Here is an 18,820-nt window from a genome sequence, read left to right on the forward strand (position 1 = left end):
TAGAGAATGCAACCATCCTGATTATCTTTTAGAGATAATAAGAGGGACTTAATATTGAAATTGTGTAGCAAGTATTTACTGTGGATAATCAGCCCTTTTTAATTTGAAAGAATTTAATCGTTTTACTGGATGGAAACATTTCTGAAACAGCGGTTGTTGCGGATGTCTGTGTTTAAATTGAATACACAGCAATACCTGTATTCCTGGATTCTGTGTGTGTGTGTGTGTGTGTGTGTGTGTGTGTGGTTGTTTAATAGGGGATATGGTGCCCTTCCAGCAGGCAGACAGCTCTATTGTTCCTGCAGCAAAGGGAACACCGTCTCCGGCCTGTCCACTCAGGATGTTGGATTGGACCTCCTTAAAAAAAATAAAATAAAGGAACAGCCAGCATCACCCACACCCATTATCCCCATCATCCAACAAGAACAATAGAGCACCTCCAACATCCCTCCTCCCCTCCTTTCCCAGGAGCCTCGGTGCTCGGTTCCCACAGTACTGTCCAGTTCTGGGCCATTGTTAGCAGCCGACCTGTCCTCTGATTGTTCCCAGGAGGACACACACACCTTTTACACACCTAAACACACCACACACTCCTTGTTAACTTTCAGTATAATTTAGTTGCACCTCCACGTATCCATCCTCACTAGTTTCAGATGGAAACTTCCACCAGCTTGAAGTAATTGCCTCTCTGAGCATGCACAAGCAGGCTCACCGGAGTGGAGCGGCTCGTTCTGATAGCAAACTTAAGAGGGGAGTACAGGCTGATGACTGCCGATAGCACAGCATTCACCAATCATGTGCCAATGTAAATCTGGGCTTCATAATCTTTCCCCAGTTCACTAGCTGGCAGGGTAACGCAGCAGAGCTTATCCTGACACACTGGAAAAGGTTTTCATCCATTACGAGAGCTCCTGGGGCACGGGAGAGATGGACCTTTCTGTTTCATTATTTAATGCAGGAAAGGCTGCGGGACTGGAGTAAAAGTGTCAACAAAATAATGATTAGAGTTCCCTCTAAGTGCATGTGAGATATCACGTGTCGGATTTAAAAAGCTTCATAAAGTTTTCTCATTTTGTAGCGTTTTACGACACCAGTAACTTCTCCAGCTTCAATCGATGGTGGATTTTTATTAAAGTCCCTGACCACATCACTTCTCTTGTTTTAATAATGAGGATGATAAACATTTTCTCGATTGAATTTGTGGGAACTTTTCCCTCTTTCTGCCTACACAGGGAGACCAAAAGTCAATGTCGGGTACAGGCAACATCACCGAAGTGCTCATGTTGAGCGGCAGTCTCCATGATTATTCTTTCAGAACTATATTATCCTAAATATTACCATATTCTTAGTCATGACTTGCATTTATCACACAGGGAAAGTCACCAGGGTACGGAGTTAAATCACTGTTTTTGTTGGAATACTATAAAAAATATGTGACATTACTGATGGACTGTGAGATAAAATGATGGAAGCTGCCCTTAAAAGGATACGTCAATTTTAGCTTCATGTTGTTCAATGGCCTGCATCAAAAGGAATGTTTCACATCTATGTTGTTGTTCATGTAGCTCTGTAGTCATAACATTAAAAGCAATGACAAATAGCACCAAGACCAACATGCAATCTGTATATAAATGCATAAATAAGATGAGTTATTCACACACGATGCGCAAATGCAGATTCACCTGTGATAGGCCCTGTTCTTCAAATGTGGTTTAACGAATCCGGACTAAAATTATCCTATTCATTCTCATCCAACAAACTGGGTCGGTTGAAGCTATTAAAGGATTGTTTGATTAATCTTAGAAAGAACAGTGTGCTCTTATTTTGAAATAACTGTAACATGAGTAGAGTTACCATGATCAGCACTCATATAATTTGAGTAACTCATAAATGAGTGCTGCACTTACAAGAGCTTAGGCTATGTTCACACCGCAAGTCTTAATGCTTAATTCCGATTTTTTGTTTGGCTGTTCACATTACCTTTTAAAATGTAGCCTATATCAGATTCCAGTGTGAACTGTTTGCAGTTTCGAATTGACCCGCATGTGCAAAAGAACAATACCAGTGACATCAGACGCAGCACGCTGTCGCACTAAAGTTAGGAAAGGTTATGGAGGGAGTAAGCATTTTCGCTTTTATTTCAAAATGTTTGTGTAATGGCAGCCGTAACATTAATGAGCAGGTGCTGAGGAGAATAAAGAGAGAGAGCGAGCCAAATTGGCTATTTTGGCCTTTTGCGGGGTTATGGCTGCAAATTCACTACAGAGGTCTGTGTGGATTTCCATTTTGTTTGCTATCGTTTTTTTAAAAACTGAGCGGTTATGGTATGATCCTTCTAGTTTTGATTGAAGCATCTCCCCATGCACTAATTAGGGCTAACACCTCACTCTCCCTCCATTGACTTGCTCCATCACTGTTCTCCATTTTGTAGGCCTAGTCAAGTTTTAAATTTGACTGTGTATCTAGGGCTAACTCCCGCCGGCGCATAATTGTGACAAACGTCGATTTTAAAAAAAGTTGCATCAAATCTGCCTTGGTTGTTCACATTGTGGTTGCTTTGAAAAAAAATCAGACCTGGGTCTGATTCAGGACCACATATGGAAGTGGTCTAAATCTGATTTGAAAAAATCAGATCTGGGCAAGATTTGAGTGTTCACACTACTTCTGAAGAAGTCTGACCTGGTCATTTGACCCCCCAAAAAAAATCTGATTTGGGCCACTTTTGCCTGCAGTCTGAATGTAGCCTTAATAGTGACCTGGGTAGCCTCCCCAGCATGCACTGGGGCAATAGATTCATGGGCATGAGTGGCATTTTGTGTACTCTTGCCTTGTTACTAGTGTCATTATGTTTTGCAAACAATGTTAGTTAAATAATGTACCTTTCAGTTTATGAATTAAAATCCAATTTAAAATGAGTATACAGTTGATGTTAAATTTGATCATTACGTTATAGTTCATGTTTTGTGGTTCCATTGGCCTTTTAACAATATGAAAGTTTGTCTATTTAGGGTTGGTTCTTTTTGTAAAAGGTACCTATTTCATTTTGTGTATTTTATCCTAACACCTGGTATAGTGAAAATTAAATTGTGATAATTGCCCCACATTTTGGTTGTAAAGATTTCTCATAAACCTACAACTTCTCATCTAAAATCATCAGATCTACCAGAAAAGGGACCATTTGTATGGTTCATCTTAAAAACACTTGATCTTTAACTAGCTATATGTGAATGAGCCTATATTTTTGGAGGTTTGGGCTTAGTTAAGGACTTGCAGCTCAGACAACAGCCGCAGAAACATTTTAAGGCAGCTTAAGTCTGGAACTGGAAAGTTCCAGACTTTTCAAATGGATTGTTCTTTTGTTTTTTTTCTAATCCTTTTTATATCATACCAGAAGTAGAACACAGTATTGTCCACACACCAAATTTCAAAAGTGTAATGAGTTGGCGGTTTCCCCCATTGATTATTGCTTTGTCTATGGCGTTCCCTCCAAAAATAATTTCCTTGTTGAAGCTGAATGTGCAGAGTCATTACTTCCTTCCTGTGACTTTGATGTTACTTTATGTCCCTGGCTTGGCAGCAGTGTTTTATAATCAAGTGGGATCGGATATTTGTTCGGCCCTGAATGTAAAACAATGAGGGTGAAACACAAGTGACAAAAACCGAAACTTTTGCTTTGTTACAAGAAATCAGTAGCAGGAAGTGGCGATGTCAAAAAGTAAACGTCTAGCCTATATACAGTAGCATGCAATTTCCTTTATTCATCATATTTGTCACAGACCTTCCAGACTTTCTAAAATGAAAGTATTATGTAGATGTTCCAGACAATAGGACTAAGCAGCTTAAACTTCCTGAGAGACCTCCCACACTGTTGGCTTATTTTGTCACATACCATCAAAAGTTACATGAGATTTAAAAAAAAAAAAGAACTACAACAAAGACCTGTCTCTCTTCCTCTGCTTTTATGTTAACAATCAGAAGTCCTGTCTCAAACTTACAGAAATGATTAAAAGGAGAAAGACTTTTTGACTGGCTTGGAACATGGAAATTATTTGCATTTTGGCCATCTCTTGCACCATTTGTGTGGGATTTAAAAGCAGGGACACAATAACATTTGTGCCATAATACCACAAATAGATAGATATAAATAAAACAGAAAATGACCAATTCCCATCAAACCCTGTCCATATTTAAGGGGTTTTAATGATAGTATCTTAGTTTAGTTACTCATCAATGCACGAACAGGCATGTACGACATCAAGGGGAAAGTCAAAGAATCACATACAGCACATATAAGCTATATTTGACTTGGTGAAAGACCAAATGTATGTTGTTGTTTTTTTAATTACCCTCTATCTTCTTAAAAGTAGCAGATATGTACACAGGCAAGCTGATGCACTAGTGAGGATGTATGGCTGAGGTAAATGGGAAGAATGGGTGTTTTTGCCTTCTGGTTCACCCCCCTTTTGCCTCCGATGAATTATCCTCCTGCTGAGAAAGGGTAAACGCAAGTCTCTCACACCAACACGGGTTAGCTCTTTTCCGGTCTGTTCCTGTTCAGAGCTGCTCTAGGTGTGAACTCCAGTTTCTCTTTCAGGCTAAGCACCTGAGTGCTGTCCATGCCCTCTTGTTCCTCCAGCTTCCTGTCCTCCCTCAGTTCCAGGATGCTCTTCTCCTCTCGAGGTTTAGGGGTCCCCCTGATAAACCACTCCAGGTGGTAGCCCACTGCCCCCACCACAAAGGCAACAGGGAAGGTCACATAAGGGGCATAGGTCCGTACCGCCGTCCAAACTATAGGCCACATGACTGCACACCGCTTCCGCTCCCGGTGCTACATAGGGGGAGAATAATTAAGCTGTAAGTGTGTTTTACCTTACAGTACATTAATGGTTGATTATAGTGTTCTAGTAAGAGGGAAAAGTGAGAGCTATTTGCACATAAAAGTGAATTTATATACTCATGCTAACATATAACTGCATTCAAGAAGACTGAAACATGAAAGTACATATATCACATTTTAAATCCATTTAAAACTAGTGAGATAATAAGTCTTCATTAGACCTGAAAAGAATTCAGCAGGGTTTACTTTTAATTGTGCTGATACCAGAGATGTCTGAAACTGACTGTACATACACATAACTGTGTTGTTTGTGTAGGTATTCATGCCACACGGAGGAAATCAGGCAGACACCAAACATAAAGGCCTAGCTGCCCTTCTCATGCCCTCCTCACCTTTCCTTAGCTACAAACAACAACATAGAGCTAGCTAGCTTACAAAACTAATGGCGGAATTAACGAGACTAAAGCAAGACAGTCCAAAAGTTAAAGTCCGAATACAGGTAACGACAGTTTAAAAAAAAAAAAAAAAATGCAAGTAGCATAACCATAGAATGAATGAATCCATTTTATTTCTATGCGAATGACATAACGTTAGTCTTCATGTAATTTGTAACCTTAACGCCAGCTAAGTTCCTTTGTAGGGGAATTTAGAAGATATGGTTTAACATTTAAAAAGTTAAAATTCTGGGATAATTTGCATCTGTTCGCGGGTTGCTTGTTTGCCGAAATGAAAAGCGGTTCTTCTCGATTCGGACAGGGCATTCATTTATGTCCGAAGTCGTATGGTTTACTTTGTGCATAAAAAGGGAAATTACATGTTCAAATTTGATATGGAGTTTGGCATGGCGTGTGGCTGTCTTACAGTAACTTGATAAGTAACGTTAGTTAGAATCCGAGCTGTGACACTCAGCTAAAACTGCACCCGCTAACGTTAGGTTTACTAGAAAGACGTCTGTGTGGTGTTCATCTTTCTAATATTTTGATTATGATCTGATGACATTGGTTTAATTCATAAAGCTTAACTCACCTTTAACGTTAGCACGCTGGTGCAGCAGTAGATATAGCTACGCAATTTCCGTGCGTCTTCTTCTTCTTCTTCTATAACTCCGGCAGTGTAAACGCTGCTAAGCGTATTACTGACCTGCACAGGTCAAAGTTTGAACAACATTTTTACATACTGTCCTGTGTCATGCAGGAACCATAGACTGTAAAAACAAAAGAACTGCCTTGGAGATCAGTTGCTGTTTCTTACGGGGGCTCCGTAGTTTCTCACTGTGTCCAAACAAAGATGCAACAGAAAATGCCTCAAGTCCTGCCAGTCTAGAATACTACTAAGTCTTACTGCCCTATACTTCCTACATTCTAGGAAACCAGGGAAGCAGTGTCTATCTACCCCTGACTTCCTTTTCCCACCTGCTCTGCCATTCTTTTATTGAGTCCTCTTAAATTCTTTCTCTCAGTTCCACTCTCCACAATGATTCAAAAACATCTACTTCTCTTACACTCAAGATACCATTCACAGTGTCAGGACGAGCTTTAGATTTTCCTACTCTTAAAGTTTCCAGAGCAGCTTCAGAATCAGAACAGATGATGACTTTAGTTCTTGCTTCCTCAATCCCCACCCCAATCCCCACCATAGAGCGCCGATGAGCCTCGCTTTGCTGTGACCAAGAAGGGTTTACCTGCGTTTTTCCTCGGTGCTTTTGCACCACCCAGTGGGAAACATAGTACACTACTTTGAGATGAGGAACGCAAAAAACATGCATTTACATTTTCTGTTTGTTTTAGGAAACACAAAGTAAATTAACAACGACTACTACTACTACTACTACTACTACTACTACTACTTCTACTACTGCTAGTGGTTGGTACCAATAAATTGTGCAGCACTTTACAATACTTACTTAGACAATAAAAAATACATACATTCAATTAAAGATCATTTAATGTGGACTCACTGCAACAGGAAATGAAAGTAGAGGTCAGACTTAGTGATCCACTAATCACATATGTTAATATAACAGTATTGCAACATTTATAAAGTAATTCACTTCTTTGTCTATCCTTTGACAACTGAAACAACCATTTCCCCATTACCCCACAAAAATAAATGACATGTTATTCAAGTATATCTCATTAAACTGTGGAACAATCAAATACTTTATAATCAAATAACCCTCAAGGGGAGCTGTGGTCTTACATAACATGTACATATAGGGCTGGGCAATATATCGATATTATATCGGCATCTATACATACAGTTGTGTTCAGAATAATAGCAGTGTGTTTAAAAAAAGTGAATAATGCTCAAAATCCTTAGAATAGCTTTTAATTCCATAATATCAATGCATTGGGAACACTGCACATTCAATTCCAAATCAAAACATGACCAAAATTGATCAAGTTTGTGTTATACCTTTACAGAAAGTGAAGAAAAAGGAATATTAGGCTGTTCAAAAAAATAGCAGTATTTGCATTTTTCTTTACAAACTCAAACATTTACTGTATGAACTGAAAAATGTCTCAAGGGTTTGCTTTACTTTGAATCACTGCACTAATATTTAGTTGCATAACCATTATTTCTGAGAACTGCTTCACATCTGTGTTGCATGGAGTCGACCAACTTCTGGCACCTGTGAACAGTATTCCAGCCCAGGACCATTGAACTACATTCCACAATTCCTCTGCATTACTGGGTTTTGCCTCAGAAACAGCATTTTTGATCACCCCACAAGTTTTCTATGGGATTGAGGTCTGGGGATTGGGCTGGCCACTCCATAACATCAATCTTTGCTCGCTTACTGGTGTGTTTTGGGTCATTGTCCTGTTGAAAGACCCATTTCAAAGGCATTTCCTCTTCAGCATAAGGCAACATGACCTCTTCAAGTATTTTGATGTATTGAAACTGATCCATGATCCCTGGTATGTGATAAATAGGCCCAACACCACAGTATAAGAAACATCCCCATAACATGATTTTTGCACCACCATGCTTTACTGTCTTCACAGTGTACTGTGGCTTGAATTCAGTGCATGGGGGTCGTCGGACAAACTGTCTGCGGCCCCTAGACCCAAAAATAACAATTTTGCTCTCATCAGTCCACAGAATGTTGCCCCATTCTCCTTTGGCCAGTCAATGTGTCCTTTGGCAAATTTCAACTTATTCAGTACATGTCTTTTTTTCACCAATGGGACTTTGCGGGGGCTTCTAGCTGATAGCCTTGCTTCACATAGCCTTCTTCTGATCGTAACAGTACTCACAGGTAACTTTAAGTCTTCTTTGATTTTCCTGGAGCTGATCATTGGTTGAGCCTTTGCCATTTTGACTATTCTTCGATCCATTCGAATGGTAGTTGACCGTTTTTTCCCACGTCGTTCAGGCTTTGGATGCCATTTCAAGGCATTCTTTATATGTTTTCCCCTCTCCAATCAACTTTTTAATCAACGTCCGCTGTTCCTCAGAGCAATGTCTGGAACGACCTATTTTGCTGAGTATTTCAGTGTGAAATACACTATAACCAGCATGCACAACATTTGCTTCCTTCCTTCATTAAATATGGGCCATAATTGACACCTGTTTCTTCACAGAATCAATCACCTTACTAATTGAACACAACACTGCTATTATTTTGAACATGCCCCTTTCAATTACAGATTCAATTACACAGAATGAGCAGCATGCATGTCATGACTGTTGGGTCTGTTGGTTTTCTATGACTCTACAACACTTACTAGTAAATTATTTGCCATGTAGAAATATCACTTCTACCAAAAAAATTGATTTATGAGGTTAGTGATGTTGGACTGCTTTTATTTTGAATACAACTGTATATGAGGCTAGATGTCGTCTTAAATTTTGGATATCGTAATTTCAGTATATTAAGTGTTGTCTTTTCCTGGTTTTAAAGGCTGCGTTGCATTAAAGTGATGAACTTACCAGACTTACTAGCTGTTTTATGATTTGCCTTTACCCACTTAGTCATTGTATCCACATTAATGGAGATTTTTTCAAAACTGTCATTGTGTTAATATTTTGTGAAAGCACCAATAGTCAACCCTATATTATTACCGCAATATCAACATTGTTATATTTGGTCAAAAATATCGTGATATTTGATTTTTTCCATACTGCCCAGCTCTACATACTGTACATGTACGTTTGTCCCTTCCTGAAAAGCCATACAAGTACCATCTCTTTCTGTGTTCAAACATCAATGGCATCCTTGTACAAAGTCCTCCTCAAGGAATACTCATGAAAGCCTGACATATGTGTCAGCAGTATTGTGTCATATGCGTGAGCTACCCCTCATGGATAACAAACCTATTAAAGTGCTCATATTATGCTCATTTTCAGGTTCTTAATTGTATTTAGAGGTTATATCAGAATAGGTTTATGTGGTTTAATTTTCTAAAAACACCATATATTTGTTGTACTGCACATTGCTGCAGCTCCTCTTTTCACCCTGTGTTGAGCTCTGTTTTAGCTACAGAGTGAGGCATCTGACATCTTTGTTGGGAGTCGCACATGCACAGTAAGTACTGCTAGCTTGTCAGTTGCAGAGTATGAGGGCTGCCATGCTAGCAGCTAGGCGAGCATTATAACGTGTGTTACAAAGTGACGCACATTCGTCACGGAAGTAAAGGCTGGACTACAATAGAGCTGTTTGGAGCAGTTTGTGAACAGTGTTTTCTGTTGGAGATGGTAAGTCCCTTTGGGGTGGACTTTGGGCTTTTTCACTTTGTAAACCTATAACGTCCACAAAAAGATATATAACACAATAAAGAAAAGGGGAAAAGCCAAAAAGCACAATATGAGCACTTTAAGTGCCAAGATAGTTCTCTTTTAGTTTAAAAGTGCAGTTTTGCATATAAAGACAGAGACACTTTCAGAGGCTTGGTAAACTGTATAAAGACACAAACTGTTTTAGAAGTTCTGCTTTTGTTTACTTTAACTGCTTATGAGGGATGCAGAGAATTTGTGTAAATTTCAGCCACCCAGCGGGAAACCATAAATTACAGCAATGACTATCGAGGGAAGATATTATGCTACTGTAGTTTCTGGGTAGTGAATCGGTAAGTGTTCTTCGCAGGGCTCCATTTGATTGATGATGCTGATTTTTCAGCCCCCGGGTCCAAAAAGTTTTCCACAAAACTATACCATGCAGTGTACACAGGGGTGATCTATAGCAGTTGGAATGGAGCCTGTCATGGAGCAATGACCAGATCTGACTCATTGGTCATATGTGCAGAGGCAGAAAGTTAAAAAAAATGGAGCTATATCCACATTTTTATGTTATCATTACTTCAAATGACTGCTAAAATTATTGTGATTAAGATTCTCAGAATTCTGTGTGGGCGATTTTGCTTCAAAATGATTCTTTGAAGCAGTTCCTCCCTCTATGCTGTCCATCTTGTTGTTGCCAGAACTGGCATTTGATCAGTCCTGTCAGATAAAGTGATGAAGTAATGAAATGTGTTCATCCCCTGCGGAAAAACAACATTACTAGTGCCAGTTCTGCTTTACCAACAACCTTAGCAGTGCCAGGAATATTTCATCAGCCCCTGCTTATTAGTAAATGAGATTTAGAGCTGCACTAGCCAAGAGTTTTATGTAAAAATACAACCATGTTATCAATCCAAATCAGATAGACAGAGTGAAATTGTAGCATCCTCACTAACTGAAGCCCCACAGGCCTGCTCTATTTGCCCAAGTTAATTACAGATGTCAGGCATGGTCAGTGGTGGACATTTTTCTCATTACACAGAAAATGACAATCAGGACTTAGGTTAAATCACTGCTGAATCACATACGCCAGGAATAGGGTTGTGCATCGTTTTGATTGTACAATTCTGATTCCAATTCAGATTCTTTCTTTTGATTCCGGTTCTTATCGATTCTCGATTCCGATTCTTTGAGTGGTGGAGTTGAAACGGGTCACATCCTTATTTCACAGATTGATTCAATGATTATTTAAAGTTTTACCGGGCTTTTTCAGCCACACTTTAGAGCGCTGCTTACTGTGCTCCATGGCTGCAACACAACAAGCGCCTGGACGCTACGGAAACCAAAGCTTCCGCGTGTTAAATTTGGAACCGATGATCGGATTCGAAACCAAATTTTCCAAACTATTCCAATAAATAATTTTTATAACGAATTCAAGTAGGAACTGGTTCTCACACAATCCTAGCCAGGAAAAGGCTGCTGTGACGCTCTCTATGGGCTGAAACCTTGAAGTATGGTGCACTTTTGGCCACACTTGAAAGCGACGCTAAATCCACGTTCAGGTGATGTGTCAGATGGTGGTAGGGAGAATGTGACACAAACGCGTGCTTAACGACTTACGACTTAACGACGGCTTGGCACAGCTTAGTTTAGCCTCAGATGAAGATGGAGGGCGAGGGATAAGGAGGAGACGGATGTGAGATGTGGGCAAAAAAAGATGCACAGGAGAATTTGATGGATTGGCTCTGATTTGGAAAGAGACGAGGAGAAGCTGGAGGACTCTTGACGCAGACTGTGATCAAGCAGAGTAACAGATGGTGGGGGAAAGAAGCGCCAGATGTGGAAAGGGAAGACAGAGGCTCTTGTGCTCTTTTGTGCGGCCAATCTGCACTACAAGGGAGAAATGAGTAAGTGATTTGAGGCATTTTGAGGTCAAAGGTCACGAGTAGGGTTTGGATTTCAACTGGCTATGACTGCTGAAGTGACTTCCCTTCATTTTTTTCAACCACAAAAATCCTTCAGCCAAGCTTCTAGAAGTGTGCCAAATGTGTCATACTGATAGTGAAGTGGTGACACTAACCCTTTATCAGGGGTCTTTAACGTTTTTTTAAGCCAAGGACCCATTAACTGAAAGAGAGACGGAGCAGGGACCCCCTACTACATACAGTATATTGTATAAAATTAGGTTGCATATTAAACTGGGCCTACAATAAAGTGTGGGCTGCCTATAGCATTTAAACCTACCTTTTTAGTGCAAAATATACTAAGCTGTTAAACAATAATTGTTGGTATAATTTTATGAATCATGTTTTATTGTTAAACATGCATGTGGTACAGTGAATCCTTAGAATTTACTGTATCTGTGGGTGGCTACCTTAGTGACTACCTTACCTATAGGCCAGTAAGCCTATCAGCAATGTGTTTGTTTTTCACAAATAGGCTGATTTACTTTTGCTAATAATATGTTGGATTCGTGTTCGTCCCCCCCCCCCCCTTGTCAATCAAGAATATGAACGCATCAAAATGTGAATAGAAAAGCATTTATTTGTTTTTGGCATTAAGAACCATTTTGGCATGTTTCCTGGCGTGTTTTATCTGTTAAAGTACTGGCCCAACAATCACCGAAGATCCCGTTTCATTGAGGGGAAAGTGGCAAACATACTGTAATAGGGAACACCTTTTTTAGTGCTTTTGGGTCACTTCTCTTTTGGCCACAGATAATTGTTTGTATTTATGGTTGATAGTGGCTTACAGGAGTGCAATTTTCTTTTTTTCAAATCACCTAGTTACAGCTCTTTAACAGCAATGCCCCGCTAAATGTGAGAGTAGAATAATTCTGATATTATAAAATGTTGCCCGGTTTTGCTTAATTGCACACATTACAATACAAAGCAATGTGCAATACAATGTGCAACCATTGCATGGAAATACCCTCTGGAAATGTTGAATATTCCTGATAGACATATACAATACAAAAGGCTATGATCTAATGGCACAGGATCATGTTAAGGCTGCATGTGAGCAAAATCACAGGGTATGAACTCGCTGGTCAGCATAATTATTGTCATGCAGTCTGGTATTCCACTGTAGGAGCAGAGAAATGATCTTCTTTCACTGACTATCTGTTACCTCTTCTAGTCAAGTCTTTACACTGATTCAGAGCTGACAGATATGTGGTTAGAGGGGTGGTCGGGTCAACATTTGGTGAATTAAGCAAGTGTATCTCAGTTAAACTATTCAATCAAATACTGGTACTAGTAAACAAGAAACTTTCTAACTGTCACCAAGGCATATATGGTAAGATTATGAGTAGTGCTCTCTAGCATCAGTTACCTTCTAAATAATCCCTTTCACAATCACTTGCTGACCCTCTGGTGAAATACAGTAAAAGCTTTAGCTACCTTTATAATAGCCACTGAGCTCTATTTAAGTGCATGGTGTAAGGCTGTATCTACTTACAGCAACAAGCCATGGAATAATGTGTTCCAGCTGACATATTGTATACACAGTACCAACAGGTGGGGGGGGGGCACTTATGGCAGAGCATTGAAAACTGGGCAAAATATGACCTGAACATGGAATGATACTGTGAATCCCTAGTGCAGAGGGATTGCCAGTGGAAAGGAGGCTCACATGAGCCTGGTGACGGCCCCAGAGAGGAAATCCTCATAGTTAAGGCGGATGTTGCCCGTCATACTCGTGTCTTTCTCCCTGAAGACCTGCGTCATGGTCTGGAGCTGGGTGCACACCTGGATGAAGCGGTCCAGCTGGATGCCGGGGCGTCCGCCTTGCAAGGTGTAGCGTTGCACCAACGTCTGAGAAAACTGGGGACTCAGGTTGTAGCCCATCTGAGCGAGGGCTGAGGACAGGAGAGGGATAGAGGGATAGAGGGGAAGAGAAACAAGGATAGGAAGTCATTTTAAGTTCTCTGCGGAAAGTCTTGGGTTTTATTTTGGGCTTAATTTAAAAGAAAAACTGGTCTGAGATCCTATATTCCATACAAGTATAGCATCACTCACTCACTCACACACACACACACACACACACACACACACAAATGGGGATACCTTGTTGTAACTCCGTGCCGCTGATACAGCCTGAGCGGTCTCTGTCGTATTGCTGAAAGAGCGCCCTCCACCGCTGCATGAACTCCCACAGTGCTGAGAAGCTAAACAGGTCCATTCGACCCGACCGCGACTTGTCAAACATGTCTAACAGGAAATACAAAGCACAGCACAGTCAGCCAAACGGGACTTTTTCTTCGGTTATGTTTCCAGCAAGCCCCGTCGTCCATCATCATGGATCTTCTCCTTGTATTATTTCAAAGTAGCACACAGGAAAGTCACACATTTTCCATTATGGTTAATAGAACACATTAGTCACTGCCTGGCAAACGCAACTGGAATGTACTAGGATACTCGCGCAACTAACTAACAAGGTAGCAAGACAAACATGACTCAGTCGTTTTTTAGGGTGACTTCTGGCTGCCTAAATTTCTCCTTTTTAGAAACACAAGAGAATCTATAAGGACGTTTGGGATGTTTAGAGGGCTACACACATATAATACATGTAGCCTACTTTCTTTTGGTCCGCCACTCTTTTATCCATTTGTTTTTCCTTAAATAACTTCCTCCTCCCCCTCGCTGTAGCCATTTAGGTCTCTGAAAGTACTTTATATAGTTAAACATGGTGTCATTTTGTGCCTTAAGAAACACTGTCAAAGTATTTATAACCAAATTTGACAACACAGAGCCACCTCACGCTGTTGAGCATTTCATTTGGCTGCAACTGTATGACTTACTGATCATCATGAGGCAGGTCTCGTCATTAAAAGCCGACCAGTTGGAGTTGACAAGTGCCTGCTTCAGCTCCTTTAGGTTGATGAAGCCACTGCGGTCCGTGTCAACAGTGTGGAACCACTGGTACGCCTCCGGGTTAACACCAGGAGGGATGTTACCTACAGAGAGGAAAAATCAGAATAGTAATAACAGGATGGTAGAGAAAGAAGGGGTGGCTCAGACTGACTTAGAAGATTCCAATCTCTAGAACAGCTTCTTAGCATGCTCTTGTTTCCATCACTGTTTACCTCTTCTTCTTCAATATGTCTGAGCCAACTACCGCTAGTTTGATTTATTCTCTTTTTTATTCGCTGTCATATATATATATATATATATATATATATATATATATATTTTACCATTTTTTTATTTCACTGAAGCTCTCAGGCTTTGATGAGTAACGCACATATGTGGTGGGGGAGGGTAAGAAAGAAGATAAAGAAAAAGAAAAGAAAGAATTCTTGAAAATGAAGCAGCTGCCTCATTCCGATGCAAAACAATTATTTATTTAGTGAGAGATGAAGAAACGCGCTGCTATTGTCTGACAGTTGAAACTGCGCTGACTCACTCTCACTCTCTCTCTCTCTCTCTCTCTCTCTCTCTCAGAAACTTGATCATAAAAAAAATAATACATCTGTGCTTGACTCAACCTTTTATCTTCGGTGATTAGAAAGTGCTGATTTGGAAAACTGTTTGATATATAATGACATGAATATACTTTATATAGAACTGATATGCCAAATAGAATTCCTACAAATAAGTACATTTTCTATGCAGTTAGTAGATAATGTATTGAGTATTATGTTACTTGCTGGAATAATGTGTGGATAAGAGAAAAAGACATTACAATTGGATGAGATTATACCAACAAAAACATTTTATCAAGATAGAAATACCTGTTTGCGGCAGTCGTAAAAAAAAAAAGTCAAATAATTCCACTATCCAATTTGTTTCATTACATTCTGTATAGTGTTCCAATAAGGGAAAAACAGCTAAATTCAGGAATAATGTAGTAATCTTATTACAGTTGTGAAACCAGTTTGCATTCTGTTTAAGAATTTAAAGTTAGTTACACATGCTCAGTGTTTTATAAGGCATAAGGTTCTGGGTTGAGGGATGAGGAAAAAGTCACCTCAGTAAGAGATAGTGTCGGGGCAAGAGGCCATTACCTGAACACATGGAGGAAGAGAAAGGGTGTGAAACTAAGGTGAAAATATGGTGTGAGACAGGGGAAGGAGTGGAGGGAGGGCTGATTGTCAGAAAAAGGAATGGGGAGAGAGGGACGGGTGACACTACAGGCCTGACCCTGATGGATTCTGTCCCTGTGGGGAGGGATAGCGTTCGTGTTCTGACTTAGGCTTAGCTGCTACAGGAAACAGTGTAATCACATACACGCACACACACAACACGCTCTTTACCCATCTGTCTCCCACTTTGTTTAGCCCTCACTCAGTATTACCACAGTCATCACTCCTGCAGTGTAATCCTGCTGAGGGGCACAAACTGAACCCTGTCTCTACATGACTGTCAGGGAACGTTAGTCATTGTCTATCCATCATCCCACCAGAGAGTGAGGGAGAGAGAGAGAGAGAGAAGCAACGAAGTAGAAGAGGAATGGGAGCCTGAATCTGCAGTCTCCTCATGTTCAGAATATGCCTGTTTAACTCCCACAGGCATAGGTACCACAGAAGCAAGCTCCAGTCTCAGCCTTTAGTTACCTGCAGGAGCATGTTGTCCATATTGTCCTCCATGTGGTTGTCCCCCATAACCCCCGTACTGCCCTGCGGGGGCACCCCCTGGTCCTTGCCCATACTGCCCTCCTGGTTGACCTGGGGCTCCATATGCACCATAAGGACCTCCTTGTTGTTGTGCTGCACCTCCGTATGGAGCTGAGGGGGTAGGCCCATAGGGACCACTGCCTCCCCCGTATGCAGCACCTGGTGGTGGTTGGCGTCCTCCTGCTCCGGGATAGCCCTGCAGTGATAGACCAGACAAGACACTGACTGCCTGTATGATACGTACAAGAAATAAACAGGCTGTGTGTGGCTCGATGAGCCTCGCATCGCCTCCTCTTGTGTTGTGAGATGAGAAAAGCATGACCATTAACAATTAGAAGTATTACATTTTGAGTAACTCTGTTAGAGGATGGATACCCGACCCCAGCCCGACAGGACCCGACAGGCCGGGCCAGGTTTGGACAGATATTTAGAAATGACGTTCAGGTTCAGGTCGGGCTTGGTCACATCAGTGTGATAAGGAATTGAACATTTTAAATTTAAAACAGCTGATAACGTGCGTTTGTTGCCCCGTGTGCACTGCTGCGCTAATCTGTTGACATTTCCGAATGCCTTCCTACAGTTTCTTAACAAAACCGGGCTTCCACACAAACAAACGTACAATGTGTCATTAGTATGAGAAAAAAAATGAGATTTTAACTGTGTCGGGCTCGGACATAAATATCTTAATGCCTGTCGGGCTCGGCCGGGTTCGGTTACTGCTCTGTCGAACGCGGGCCGGGCTCGGACAGAAAAATACGGCCCGATCGCCACTCTAAACTCTGTATATCCATTTTCTACTACTCTGTACACCACTACAGTGGGTGGGAAATCAGTGTGACATTTTTTTACACCTCCACACTTATCTGGCAGATAGGCCTACAGGTTAACATTTTACTTGCAAAACATGTAATTAGTCTATCAAATATCATACACTGTGTTGCATATGAAGCTACCCAGGATACAAAGTAGGCAGAATTAGGTCAATTCAACGTTTCAATGCTGCTTACACATTAGTGCATCAGTAATAATACAATAATATATCAGTTTGATATATAAAAGTAAAGTAAAGGTGCTGGGAATGCCCCCCCTCCAGAGTGGCTATATGGATAGACATATCTTTATGTATATATATATACACATAAAGATATGTCTATCCATATATAAGCCACTCTGGAGGAGGGGCATTCCCAGCACCATTACTTTTTAACTTTAACATTTGGCTGATAATACTAGCTTCTTGTCTAAATTCTGCACTGTTACTTTTACTTGGAAGGATCTGAATACTTCTACCACCACTCAAAGTGCAAGCTACAGCGATATTTTTGCTCAAGAAAAACATTTCAATGAAATTCATAAACAACAAATACTGTAACGTTAATCAAGACTGCCCTGGTCATATGAAAGACACAGCTAACTTACATGTTCAACGATATGGCCAGCAATGTTAGCGCAATTTAAATGTATAGCGTTCCACAAACACCGTGCAACATAAGCTTCTGCATGTTATTATCAAGTAACAACAGTTAACATTGTTCAACTGCTACCCATAGCAAACAACTGAATGGCTAACGTTACTTGTGTTTCTATGTCATAAACCGTTAGTTACGTTATATCAAGGCAATAAAACAGATAATACAGTTATTTAACAATATTAACATGTTATTGTAATCAACATAGACAAAACGCAAAATGCAGTATTTCGATACCTGGCCGTAGTGGAAACTCATGTTTGACAGACTTTACTTCCTTCAACAAGGCAGCCGTCAAGGCGGAAACAGTACCGCCCGGCTCAGGGTAGCTATTGGTGCATGTCCGGGTCTGTCACAACCGCACCCGCTTACCCTGCTCCTGATTGGACGGTAGAGTGGAAAAGTGATGACGTCAGAACAAATAAGTATGAATCACTATGCCCATCATTCTCATGTTAGTCACTCACAGTGTCATCCTATAGTAGATACTAGTTTTACTGGAAAACTATGTGAGCTTTTTTTGACTTCATAATAATTTAGGAATGTATTTTAATCGTATTTAGATCTATCAATACTATGGCTTATCAATGGATAAATCACTGCTATATGGGACCCATATTAATGGTTAGATGTTTTATTTCAATGTATTCTATCTTATCTTTTTATTTTTTTCTAACAAAGTGTAGTTTGTCCTTTCCCATACCGTATATGCACTGTCAGTCATAAGCCCTTAAAGGGATTTTTTTTGTGTAGGCCTACTTATCCATAGTCAATGTATTAGATGGCGGTTGGCACACCCCCAGTTTGGAGAAACCGACCAGAGTACCAACAGGGAAGCTAAGCAATGTATTGCTGTGGACAGGGCCAGCAGGAAAAACATAATTTAGCCTACCTGACGGTGATGAGTCGGACTACAGACGGGAGGTTGATCAGCTGGCTCTCTGGTGTGGTCAGAACAACCTTGAGCTTAACACGCTCTGTGGAGATGATTGTGGACTCCAGGAGGTAGGTGCTACAGAGCACTGTACGCCAAAACCAACAGACTCAGGAACAGTTTCTTTCCACAAGCCATCACTCTGATGAACAGCTGACTTCTGACTCATAGTGTCAGGTTCAATTCCTGTGCAATAACCCAGCAACACTGTCTCCAATCAGCATCTGTTTACTGGTTCCACT

General features: G+C 40.6%; 2 protein-coding genes across 3 annotated transcripts; both read right to left on the bottom strand.

The window, feature by feature from the left end:
• Nucleotides 1–224: 224 nt before the first annotated feature.
• On the bottom strand, nucleotides 225–18,010 carry pef1 (penta-EF-hand domain containing 1). Of its 2 annotated transcripts, XR_004895380.1 has the most exons (6): nucleotides 17,882–18,010; nucleotides 16,116–16,371; nucleotides 14,361–14,516; nucleotides 13,627–13,770; nucleotides 13,081–13,418; nucleotides 225–247 (listed from the first exon to the last, which is right to left on the bottom strand). XR_004895380.1 is itself a non-coding variant. In XM_031323078.2 (5 exons), exons 1-5 carry the CDS (start codon nucleotides 17,900–17,902, stop codon nucleotides 13,189–13,191), a joined length of 807 nt encoding a protein of 268 aa, XP_031178938.1. In that variant the 5' UTR covers nucleotides 17,903–18,010; the 3' UTR covers nucleotides 12,084–13,188. The 2 variants fall into 2 exon arrangements, 1 of the variants encoding a protein (XP_031178938.1); XM_031323078.2 differs by lacking the exon at nucleotides 225–247 and having other exon boundaries at nucleotides 12,084–13,418.
• On the bottom strand, nucleotides 3,734–6,192 carry smim12 (small integral membrane protein 12). Its single transcript, XM_031323079.2, has 2 exons — nucleotides 5,864–6,192; nucleotides 3,734–4,828 (listed from the first exon to the last, which is right to left on the bottom strand). Exon 2 carries the CDS (start codon nucleotides 4,799–4,801, stop codon nucleotides 4,529–4,531), a length of 273 nt encoding a protein of 90 aa, XP_031178939.1. The 5' UTR covers nucleotides 4,802–4,828; nucleotides 5,864–6,192; the 3' UTR covers nucleotides 3,734–4,528.
• Nucleotides 18,011–18,820: the final 810 nt, after the last annotated feature.

Source organism: Sander lucioperca, chromosome 16 (assembly GCF_008315115.2).
Source record: "Sander lucioperca isolate FBNREF2018 chromosome 16, SLUC_FBN_1.2, whole genome shotgun sequence".
Lineage (NCBI taxonomy): Eukaryota > Metazoa > Chordata > Actinopteri > Perciformes > Percidae > Sander > Sander lucioperca.